The sequence below is a fragment of the Cebus imitator genome, unplaced genomic scaffold (genome assembly GCF_001604975.1).
Source record: "Cebus imitator isolate Cc_AM_T3 unplaced genomic scaffold, Cebus_imitator-1.0 Scaffold107, whole genome shotgun sequence".
Classification (NCBI taxonomy): Eukaryota; Metazoa; Chordata; class Mammalia; order Primates; family Cebidae; genus Cebus; species Cebus imitator.
In genome coordinates, this window is record NW_016107422.1 from 2,657,194 (window position 1) to 2,669,646 (window position 12,453).

The window sequence follows — 12,453 nt, forward strand, 5'->3', positions numbered from 1 at the left end:
TGGCGCGATCTCGGCTCACCGCAACCTCCGCCTCCCGGGTTCAGGCAATTCTCCTGCCTCAGCCTCCTGAGTAGCTGGGATTACAGGCAGGTGCCACCATGCCCAGCTGATTTTTTTGTAGTTTTAGTAGAGACGGGGTTTCACCGTGTTGACCAGGATGCTCTCGATCTCTTGACCTCGTGATCCACCCGCCTCGGCCTCCCAAAGTGCTGGGATTACAGGCGTGAGCCACCGCGCCCAGCCTATACTTTTTAATATTATGTTACAAAAGATTTTTCTAGGCCAGGCACAGCGGCTCATGCCTATAATCCTAGCACTTTGGGAGGCCGAGGCGGGTAGATCACTTGAGGTCAGCTGTTCGAGACCAGTCTGGCTAACATGGTGAAACCCCATCTCTATTAAAAATACAAAAAATTAGCCAGGTGTGTTGATGCACACTTGTAATCCCATCTACTCAGGAGGCTGAGGCTCAATCATTTGAGCCCGGGAGGCAGAGGCTGCAGTGAGCTGAGATCACACTACTGCACTGTAGCCTAGGCAGCAGAACAAGACTCCATCTCAAAGAAAAAAAAAAAAAAAAAAAAAAAAAAAAATCAAACAAAAAAAAAAAAAAAAAAAAAAAAAAAAAAATTCTCTAGGCCAGGCAAGGTGGCTCATGCCTGTAGTCAGCATTTCAGGAGGCTGAAGTAGGAGGATCATTTGAGCCCGGGAGGTCGAGGTTGAGCCATGATTTTACCACTATACTCCACTGTGGGTAACAAAGCAAGACCCATTTAAAAAAAAAAAATTCTGAATATTTATAGTATGAACACACAGAATAGTAGAGTAATAATTTGTATCTATTTTAGTTAATTTTCATACAAAATGTTCTTGGCAAAAACATCTATGGGTATATCCAACTGAAAAATCCTTCAGTTTTATAGAATTCTGTTCAAATATACCACCTCCTAAAAAACTCTGAAAAATCACGAACAGAATATGTTCCATGGTGAAACATGGAACCAAGGACAACTAACCTGGGGGTAAAGAAAGGAGTAACTGTAAAAATCAATCAAATAATACCCGTGAGAAAGAAATAAGCTTACAATAAAGTGTCAGGAAAGCAGAAGCAAAGAGAAGCATTAGGATTTCGAAGGTAGAAGGGGCAGGATTTGGTGACAGATGAGGTACAATCTACAGCTGGCTCCAAGCTCTGGCTTACGGGCTGATGGTTAGTGGTGGCACTATGTCTCAAATCATAGTGCAGAAGCGGCCAACCTGAGGGAAGGAAGTTTAAAAGGCTGTTTGTACGACGTCTAGAGTTCAGGGAAGTCTGCACTTGATATGCAGATTTGGGAATCAAGAAAGGAGCAGTGCCAGCACCACAATGCAAAGAGATACAGAGGGGCACAGAAGAGACCCGAGGTCAGCGACTCAGGGGCTTATCAATATCAAATTAGGACAGATGGAGGAGAAGGAACTCATGTAGTAAAGCAGAGATGGGGTCCAAAACGGTACTGGAAGATTAAAGGGTCTCACAGAAGTCAAGAGAAGAGCATCAAGCGGGAGTGACAATCATCCAATGCAGCGGGAAAGGAAACTAACAGAGTAACTTCAGTGAAATAATGGAAGCACAGGTCAGACTGCAGTCCACTGAGAACAGAAGTGAAGATGAGGAAGCAGAGATCCACTCTAAGAGATCTGTACAGGCAGAGGAAAAGACAAAATCAAGGAATGGCATTTTTAATATAAGAATATTTTCATGTTTTCTTCGCCTGGGGATAGTGCAAATGGAAAGGGAAACGTTGTAGACACAAGACAGCTGAGGACGCAAGGACTCAGAAGGGGTAAGGAGAGGGGAAATTCAGAGCAGAGAACAGCTTACCTTGCAGAAGAAGGGCAGTCTCCTCTGAGTCAGGAGCCAAGGAATTAAAAATGAGTAAGGCTATGAATAAATGGTATGTGTTGGGAGAGGTGGGAGTGGAAGGAGGGCTCAGGGAGAAGTCCTGTTTTATCTAAGGTGGGAAGCAAAGTCATTTGCTGAAACATAGGAAAACAGAGGGCAGAGACCACTGGTAGGGCTGATGAAGGGCACACAAAAGGAAAGCAGGAAGCTCCAAAGACAGACCCACCTAAGGCAAGGAAGGACACATATAGGGGCCCCCTAGCCACTGGGTGTTAATTTGCATCCCACACAACGCAGCAGCTTCAATGGTTGAGTAGGTGGGTGGGGCCTCAGGTCCAAGGCAGAGAGACTACACTGTTTCAATCAAGCACTGTTTCATCTTCCCCTGTGCATTCAGCTAGATTACATTTTTCAGTCTATCTTGCAGTTTTCTGGGGCCCTGGAACTGAATTCTGGCCCTAAAACTAGAGCAAAGGCCTGATCCCCTCAAAACCCTCCCTCGGGAGCCTCTGTCCACTATAGCCTCCAGCAATGAAGAGGATCCAGGGAAGCTCCATGGCCTAAGAGTGGCGAGAACAAAAACAGAGGTTTCACAGTGGCCTCATGAGAGAATGCTCACAGCAGCCCTACAGATAATAACCCAAAACTGGAAATTAGCCAAATGTCCGCAAATGGGAGAAAGTTATAGATATTCATATAACAGAATATAACTTAGCAGTAACATGAAACCAACTACAAACACAGGCAATGACACGGATGAAGCTCAAAAATATGTGAGCAAAAGATGCCACAAACATGAAAAAGGACTGTATGATTCCTCTCACACAAAGTCCAAGAGCAGGGAAAGCTCATCTACAGTGACAGTAAGAGATCAGTAGTTAAGGGAAAGGGGATAGAAGACTTCCTGGGGTTCTACATTCTTCCTGTGAATGGTGGTTACTGGTGTGCATACAACTGTCAAAATTAATCAATCTGACAATTAAGATCTGTGCATTTTGTTACTGCCTTTTGTTGGTGCATTTTTTTTGTTTTGCTTTGTTTTTGTTTTTTTTTGAGACAGGGTCTTACTCTAATGCTCAGGCTGGAGTGCAGTGGCGTGATCACAGCTCACTGTAGCCTCAACTTCCTGGGCTCAGGCGATCCTCCCACCTCAGCCTCCCAGACTACAGGCATACGCCACCAAACCCAGCTATTATTTTCTGGGTTTGTTTTGCTTTGTTCTTTGTAACGATGGGGTTTCGCCAGTGAGCAGGCTGGTCTCAAACTCCTGGGCTCAAGCAATCCACCTGCCTTGGCCTCCCAAAGTGCTGCAATTACAGGCATAAGCCACTGTCCCCAGCCAATAAGAGGACTGTTTAAATCATAATATTCAATGATAAAAAGGATGGCAAGAAGTACTTTCATACTCTGTTGGTAAAAATTAAATTGAGATCTTTCAGAAATTTCTTACACATAAGTATCAATCCTAAGGAAGTAACTAAGAGACAATATTTTCCCACTATTTTACGTAGCAAATAACTAGAAAATTCTGATGCTCAACAATACAGTTTTTAAATGGTCATAAGAAAATACTATAAAGCCATTACAAATCAAATTTTCAAAGAACTTTTAATGCCACAGGAAAATACTCATAATATAACTACATTTTTCAAAACTTAAAGTAGGTTACCCAACTTTCTAACAGTATGAACCCAAAAAGTAAAACAGAGAAGAAGAAAGTGTGCCGTAAAACCTGAATTTAGGCTGGGCTTGGTGGCTCACACCTGTAATCCATGCACTTTGGAGGCCAAGGTGGGCGGATCACCTGAGGTCGGGAGTTCAAGACCAGCCTGATCAACATGGTGAAACCTCATCTTAAAAAAAAAAAACAAAAAACCTGAATTTGGCCCAGTGTGGTGGCTCACACCTGTAATCCCTGCACTTTGGGAGGCCAAGGCTGGGTAGATCATGAGGTCAGGAGTTCAAGACCAGCCTGGCCAATATGGTGAAATCCCATCTCTACTAAAAACACAAAAATTAGCCAGATGCGTGCCTGCAGTCCCAGCTACTCAGGAGGCTGAGGCAGAAGAATCGTTTGAACCTGGGAAGCGAAGGCTGCAGTAAGCCAAGATCATGTCACTGCACTACAGCGTGGGTGACAGAGTGAGACTGTCTCAAAAAAAAAACAAAAAACCTGAATTCAAGTTTCATTTTCACAATTACAAACATGGCTTTGAAGAGTAATAACTTCCACATCTGTAAAACAGCAATACCCAGCACTCTGCGATGTTGAAAAGAAACAAAAACGTTTGAAAACATTAAAACATGGTATAATGTTAGCAGTTAGTTGAAATTATTCACAATATTCTCCTATTTAGATGCTTAACTTTCATTTCTTAATTAACCACATAATGTCCAATATTATAAGGACATACTCTATCTGAAACAAATATAATCTTTTGGATTACATGTAACAGTGTTCTTTCCCTCTTCATGGATAGCCCAGTATGCCTGCATTGTTGAAAAAAAGCATCAGACAAAAACCATTCAAATCCTGACTAATGTAATTTTATACAACGTAATAAACTTCAGCTCTTCATCAGTAAGTAGTTGTTTTTCAATTATTATAGTATTCCACTACTTCAGTTATTCATCTGCAGATAATACCAGCTACTACTTATTAAACATATTATATACTAAGCAAACCTGCTTAATTACTCTGCAAATGGATATTAATAACCCCACAGTATAGACCAGCTGAGATTTCAGCATCTTATGTAAATATCTGGCTCAATTACTTAAAAAAAAAATTTCAATGCATGTCACATTTTAAAATTGGAGAAGCAAAGATTTGGAAAGTAGATTTAAAATTATTACAGCCACATAAGTAGTAAAATGCGGGCACTTTGTGTTTGTTTTTTGAGACAGGGTCTCACTCTGCCACCCAGGCTAGAGTGCAATGGCAGGATCACAGCTCACCAAAGCCTGGAACTCCTGGGCTCAAACAATCCTCCCACCTCAGCCTCATGAGTAGCTGGGACTACAGGTACGCATCACCATGCCTGGCTACTTTTTTTATTTTTTTGGAAAGCTGAGGTCTCACTATGTGGCCCATGCTGGTCTCAAACTCCTGGCCTCAACCCATCCTCCCAAATTGCTGGGATTGCTGGTGTAGCCACCACAATATTGTTAAATGTTTGCATCTTCACCAAAAAAGCTGCAGAGACTTGCTCCTTCCCCAGATGCCACACATCATTTCCCATGTGTCCATTTAAACTAGTCACTAAGGAAAGTGTACATTATTTTCTAGGTCATTTCAAGCACAGGCCAGTGGCAAGGGTACATCCAAATGGTGTTTACATTTAAACTTTTATCCATTTTGGCCACATGCAGTGGCTCACGCCTGTAATCCCAGCACATTGGAAGGCTGAGGCAGGCGGATCACCTTAGGTCAGTAGTTCTAGATCAGCCTGGCCAACACGGTGAAACCCCATCTCTACTGAAAATACAAAAATTAGCCAGCTATTATGGCGGGCACCTGTAATCCCAGCTACTCGGGAGCTAAGGCAGGAGAAGTGCTTGAGCCTGGGAGGCACAGGCTGCTATTGCACTGCTGCCTGGGGGACAGAGCAAGACACCATCTCAAGAAAAAAGAAAAAAAAAAAAAAAAACTTTTATCCATTTTGATAGTTTAAGGACTTTTTAAAAAATGAAGCATAAAAACAAACATAAAACACACACCCGCAAAACAGTCTTTTCAGGTGATGTAAATTCAAAACGTTTATTTAGAGCAGGTCCACACAAGAGCTGCTTACTTCAAGAGGCCACTTCTGGTGACTCCTGTGATTGTGCTGACCTGTACTGGATGATTAAGAACTCAGCTTCCATCAGTGAGTAAACTTTAAGTGTTCCCCCCAACCCCTGCTTTTTTTTTAACAATTTCTCAGGTAAACGTGAAATGCCTAAGGCGCAGTTTTAAATAACACTTTTAATTTCATCACCCCCATAAAGCATTTCTAACCATTAGTAAAGCATTTCTAAGCATTAGTAACTCTCACTCCTCCCCATTTCCAAAGGCAACACCCCCATCTCACCTGCACTCCCCATGACAAAATCATAGTACTACCTGTCTCTAATTCAAATTCAGTCAGCAAAATTTCACTCAATTTAGATCAACAGGGCCAGTCTAGGGGCTCAAGCCTATAATACCAATACTTTACAAGGCCAAGGTAGGTAGATCACTTGAGTTGAGGTGTTCCAAAGACCAGCTGGGCAACAGAAGGAAACCTCATCTCTACAAAAAATACACAAATTAGCCCAGCATGGTGTCGGCACATGTAGTCCCAGGTACTCAGGAGGCTGAGGTTAGAGGATCGCTTGAACCTGGGCGGTCGAGGCTGCAGTGAGCCAAGATCACACCACTGCACTCCAGCCTGGGCAACAGAGCAATAGCCTGTCTCCAAAACAAAACAAAACAAAATTTACATCAATAAGTATTTTTGGATGGGCGTGGTGGCTCATGCCTGTAATCCCAACACTTTGGAGGCTGAAGAAGGCAAATCGCTTGAGTCCAGAAGTTCGAGACCAGCCTGGGCAACATGGCGAGACCTCGTCTCTACAAAAAAATATAAAAATTGGACAGGCACGGTGGCTCTCACCTATAATCCAGCACTCTGGGAAGCTGAGGTGGGCGGATCACTTGAGGTCAGGAGTTCCAGACATGCTTGGCCAAAATGGTAAAACCCAGTCTACTAAAAATACAAAAAATTAGCCGGGTGTGGTGGTGGGCGCCTGTAATCCCTGCTACCTGAGAGTCTAAGGCAGAACTGCTCGAGCCAGGGAAACAGAGGTTGCGTGAGCTGATATTGCACCATTGCACACCAGCCTGGGAAACAAAGCGAGACTCGGTGTCAAAAAAAAAAAAAAAAAAAAACCGTAGTGGTGAAAGCCGTGTGGTCCCAGCTACTCAGGAGGCTGAGATGGGAGGAGGAGATGGGTGGGATCACTTGAGCCCGGGAGTCAGAAGCTACAGTGAGCCGTGATCGCGCCTGGGTGACAGAGCCAGACCATTTTTTGCCTGTGAATTCCATGAACCACTCTGCTCCCTACTGAAATAACTAAGGGCCAACATCTATTGAGTGTTTCCTGCATACTAGGCATTGTATTAATAACATTTTACGTGCATCACCTCATTTAACCGTCACAACTACCCTGGGGTACTAATAGGCGCTAATCTATTTCACCGCTGAGAAACTGAGGCTTGGGTATGAAACGTGCCCAGGGGTTACACGGCTAGTGAGTGGCTGGGTTAGGACTGGATCCCAGGCAATCCAACGTAAGCGTTCCCTTAAAAGCCACTAATATGGTGTGTGCCCGAGGAGTAGCCATCATGAGCAAAGCTCACCCTCCCGAGTTGAAAAAATGTATGGACAAGAAGTTATCATTGAAATTAAATGGTGGCAGACATGTTCAAGGAATATTGCGGGGATTTGATCCCTTTATGAATCTTGTGATCCATGAATGTGTGGAGATGGCGACTAGCGGACAACAGAACAATACTGGAATGGTGGTAATACGAGGAAATAGTATCATCATGTTAGAAGCCTTGGAACGAGTATAAATAACGGCTGTTCAGCGGGGAAGCCCATGTCCTCTCTCCACAGGGCCTGTTTTACTATGATGTAAAAATTAGGTTATGCACATTTTCATATTAGACTTTTTGTTAAATAAACTTTTGTAATAGTCAAAAAAAAAAAAAAAAAAACACTAATACAACTGAGGGAACAAGTCAGTCCTCGGAGTGGTCTACAATGTGGTGGTATTAATTACCACGGAGAGTCCACGTGCAGACCTTTCCCTGCAGCAGCACCGACTCGTCAGCATGTTTGCAGTTCAGAGCTTCTAGCACACCCCGAAAACATGTTCTCTGCCTTCCCGTGGATCTCCTGCGGTGTCCCCAAGGCTTGCAGGCTTGACACCGGTGCCAAACCTGAACGGACTCTCACTAAGCCAGTTCAGCGAACAGGAACTCTGTCTCCGGCAACAGGTTCAGTCTGAACACTGGCTCTACCTGCTGACCAGCAAACTTTAAAGGCGACTTCAAAAGCCGGCCAGGCCTAGCGAGCGCCGCGGGGCTCCCCAGTCGCTCTTCCCGCCACAGGGGCGTTCCTGGAGGGAGGCGAAGTGGAAGGGGCCGACGCCGAGCCTGCAGCACCCTCCCGGCGGGCGCAGGAAAGGCGGAGCCCGCAGCCGCGGCTCCCCGCTCCCTGGCGGGGGTCTCGGAGGAGGGCCGGGGTCTCGGCGCCGCCCCGTACCCCGCCCCGCCCCGCGGCGCAGCTGAGTCACCGCCTCCGTCCCCCGCGGGGCCGCCCAGGCCAGGCGCCGGGAAGGTCGCGTCCCTCGGGCTTGGACAGCCGTCGCCGGCGTCGGGGCCGGGTGGGGCTGGGGCTGCGGGGCGAACCCCGCGCCCTGCTCGCTGTCCCGGGGCGGGAAGCCCGCGGCTCCGGCCAGTCAGCGCCTGAGGCGCGGGGGAGTCCACGGGCGGCGCCGGGCCCGGTCCCCCGAGGCCGAAGCGAGCCGGGCGCCAAGGAGCCGGGCTGGGCGGCCCGCCGTCCCACGCCGGCCCGGTCCCGCGGCCACGCCTGCCCCGACGCCTCACTCCTGCCGCTCGCCTCCCCGCTTACTTGGCTTTGAGGCGCAGCAGCTCCTCAAACTGCCCGACGGAGCCGACCTCCTCCACGGCCGCTGCAGCCGCCTGAGCCGCCCCCGCCGCCATGCTGCCGCCACCAGACAGGAGCAATCGAGTGCCCGCGGCCGGATGTGGGCGGGGCAGCGGAGCGCGGAACGGCTGCGCGGGGAATAGTCCCGCCCCTGTGTGCACCGACCGCTGCAGAGCCTGGGAAATCCCAGAAGTGGCGGCGGACGCTGCGGGGCTCTGACCCTGCCAGGTCTGCGCACTCCGCTGCGGGCCTCCTGGCTCCCGCGGTTCCTGGCTGTCGGGGCTCCCTGGCTCTAGTGGCTCCTGGCTGTCAGGGTTCCTGGCTGTAGTGACTTCAGGCCGTCAAGGCCCCTGGCTGTGGAGGTTCCTGGCTGTATTGGCTCCTGGCTGTAGGGGCCCCTGGGTATTGAGATTCCTGGCTGTAGGGGCTCCTGGGTGTTGGGGTTCCTGGCTATAGTAGGGGCTCCTGGGTGTCGGGGTTCCTGGCTATACTAGAGGCTCCTGGGGGTCGGGGTTCCTGGCTATACTAGAGGCTCCTGGGGGTCGGGGTTCCTGGCTATACTAGAGGCTCCTGGGGGTCGGGGTTCCTGGCTATAGTAGGGGCTCCTGGGTATCGGTGTTCCTGGATATAGTAGGGGTCCCTGGGTGTTGAGATTCCTGGCTGTAGGGGACCCTGGGTATCGGGGTTCCTGGTGGTAGAGGCTTCTGACTGTTGGGGTTCCTGGCTGTCAGGGCCCCTGGGTGTTGGGGATCCTGGGTGTCAGGGTTCCTGGCTCTCTGGACACCTGACTTCTAAGGCTCCTGGCTCTTGGGGCTCCAGACCTTCCTTATACCTCCTGTGTCTCCTGGGTGTGTAATAGTGAGAAAGGGCTGGTGGAGGCGTGAGGGTGCGATGTGAGTGAAAATGAAGTCAGATGTGTACATTTAGGAAACTGAAATTATCAAAAATGAAATTGCAAAAAAGTAAGGAAGAACTGAGAGGCCTGGGAACAAAAGTGGTAGGTCTTGAACTTCAACACAGACAGGGCCCTTCCAATTCAGTCCTGGGATCTGAACCTGGGACCCACAGCATGTCTCTCCTCCCCTGGCCCTCCCTGCATGCCACTTCTCATTGCAGCCCCACCGAGCCATCACCTGTTGTAACCTCAGAACAGAAGGGGCTGGGGTGGCTCCATCTGGGTTGGGGGCCTGCCTCCAAGATCCCTGCACTCCTGCCTGGCCTCCTCAGGTGGTCCCTGGTTTTTCTTTCTCCCTTGGGCATCCCCCTGATGTTGGCTGTCCACGTGGTGGACTCTGTACCCCACTCTCCATGCTTCCCACGCACTTTCTGGCCTGAGTCATCTCCACACCTCCAGTGACATCAACCTCCAAGAAAACTTCAACAGCAAGCCCAGAATCCTGCCCTGCACCCCAGAGTCCAGCGTCCATTCACTTTGAGGAGGGGCCATCTTTTGCTGTATGTCCCCAAACCACACTGGGCCTTCCCTCCAAAGTGCCTCTCCTCTTGAGGGCTCCCACACAGACACTTGGGGCTCCCTCTGACCGGTCCCCCTGCTGCCACTGGGCTTTGAGGCCAAGCCCCCACGGAGCCTTCCCTAATAACCAGGTGTTCCCAGCCCGATGTGCATGCTTCTACCATGGCCTGTTTCGTGTTCTAGAACTGTGCTTGTCCCCTCCATTGGCCTGTGTTCTCAAAGGGCAGGAACTGGTCTGTGTCCCAGGTCTGGAATGGAGTCAGGCACATAGTAGGTGCTCAATCCATGCTAACAGCTGGCAGAGGAGCAGGCTCACTGGATTGCAAAGACTGTATGAGAAAAGTAACAAATCATTCATACTTTTTTTTTTTTTTTTTTTTTGAGACGGAGTTTCGCTCTTGTTACCCAGGCTGGAGTGCAATGGCACGATCTCGGCTCACCGCAACCTCCGCCTCCTGGGTTCAGGCAATTCTCCTGCCTCAGCCTCCTGAGTAGCTGGGATTACAGGCACGCACCACCATGCCCAGCTAGTTTTTTGTATTTTTAGTAGAGACGGGGTTTCACCATGTTGACCAGGATGGTCTCCATCTGTTGACCTCGTGATCCACCCGCCTCAGCCTCCCAAAGTGCTGGGATTACAGGCGTGAGCCACCACGCCCGGCCTCATTCATACTTTTTATAGTGACTACATGTTGAAATGAGGATATTTGGATATATTGGGTTTCCTGAAATATATTATTTAAATTGGCCTCTTTTACCTTTGGCTCCTGGGAAATGTCTAATTTCATAGGCAACTTTTGTTTGTTTGTTTTTTGTTTTTTGGGGTTTTTTGTTTGTTTGTTTTGGAGACAGAGTCTTGCTCTGTTGCCGGGCTGGAGTGGTACGATCTCTGCTAACTGCAGCCTCTGTCTCCTAGGTTCAAGCGATTCCCTTCCCTCAGCCTCCTGAGTAGCTGGCACTACAGGCACGTGCCACCATGCCTGGCTAATTTTTTGTATTTTAGTAGTGACGAGGTTTCACCATGTTGGCCAGGATGGTCTCCATCTCCTGACCTCATGATCCACCCGCCTTGGCCTCCCAAGGTGCTGGGATTACAGGTGTGAGCCACCGCACCCGGCCATAGGCAACTTTCATTTGTGGCTCTTGGGTTTTCTTGGGCAGTACTATTGTAATGATTAAAAGTGGCCTTTTGGAGCCTGTCACCTGTGTACCTCACCTGGAGAAATATATAGTATTGAACACGGCAAATCATTTTATTTAAAATGCAACGGGAGAATGATGAAGAACCATTTTGTATCTTGCCTGTGGTAGAAACACAAACTAAACATGATAAAATTGTGTAGAACTTGGCTGCGCACTCTGACTCACGCCTGTAATCCCAACACTTTGGAAAGCCAAGGCAGGAGGATTGCCTGAGCCAAGGAGTTGGAGACCAGCAGGGCAACTTAGGAAGACCTAGTCTCTACCAAAAAAAAAATTAGCCAGGCATGGTGGCTCACACTTGCAGTCCCAGCTGGGTGAGAGGCTGAGGTGAGAAGATCACGGGAGCCTGCACTGCTACTGCCCACTAGCCTGGGCGACAGAGCGAGACCCTGTCTCAAAACCAAAAATAAACACACACACACACACACACACACACACACACACACACGCGTGCACGCACGCGCTCACACAAGAACAAGTAAAATGGGAAAATCTGAAAAAGATCCCTGGATTGTTCATAAATATCAACATCCTGGTTGTAATATTACAGTTTTGCAAGGTGTTATCATTGGAAGAAAGTGTACACAGGATTTGTATTATTTCTTACAAGCATATGTGAATCTACATTTACTTTTAAATAAAAAGTTTAGTTAAAAACGGCTGAGTGTGGTGGCTCACACCTGTAATCCCAGCACTTTGGGAGGCCAAGGCAGGCAGATCACCTGAGGTCGGGAGTTTGAGACCAGCCTGACCAACATGGAGAAACCTTGTCTCCACTAAAAATGCAAAATTAGCTGGGCGGGGTGGCACATGCCTGTAGTCCCAGCTACTGGGGGGGCTGAGGCAAGATAATCGCTTGAACCCAGGAGGCGGAGGTTGCGGTGAGCCGAGATGGCACCACTGCACTCCAGCCTGGGCAACAAGCAAAATGCCGTCTCAAGGAAAAAAAAAAAGTAAATAAGACTTTAAAGTTTACTGTGAAAAGAATGTAATAGGCAGGAAAAAAAGACACCATGTCATAAAACAAGATACATTGTTCTGATTATCATTTTTAGGCAGAATTGAATGTAAATGAGACATAAAACTATATCAGTGAGTGGCACTTAGAAAAGGGTCTCAGAAGAATGCTCCCCAAATTATTATCAAGCTCACTCCAGAGAGCGAAAGCAGACAAGCGCTAAAGGGTGGCCCCT

General features: G+C 48.0%; 2 protein-coding genes across 2 annotated transcripts in view; one reads left to right on the forward strand and one right to left on the reverse strand.

The window, feature by feature from the left end:
* GLRX3 (glutaredoxin 3) overlaps positions 1-8,684 on the reverse strand; it is a 43,163-nt gene extending 34,479 nt beyond the window's left edge. The window contains exon 1 of the mRNA XM_017537868.2: positions 8,548-8,684. Within this exon, the coding sequence (XP_017393357.1) occupies positions 8,548-8,639 (92 nt within the window). The 5' untranslated portion in view covers positions 8,640-8,684. The remainder of the gene's footprint in view (positions 1-8,547) is intronic.
* Positions 6,831-7,611, forward strand: LOC108310739 (small nuclear ribonucleoprotein G-like). Its single transcript, XM_037741794.1, has one exon. It carries the CDS (start codon positions 7,227-7,229, stop codon positions 7,482-7,484), a length of 258 nt encoding a protein of 85 aa, XP_037597722.1. The 5' UTR covers positions 6,831-7,226; the 3' UTR covers positions 7,485-7,611.
* Positions 8,685-12,453: the final 3,769 nt, after the last annotated feature.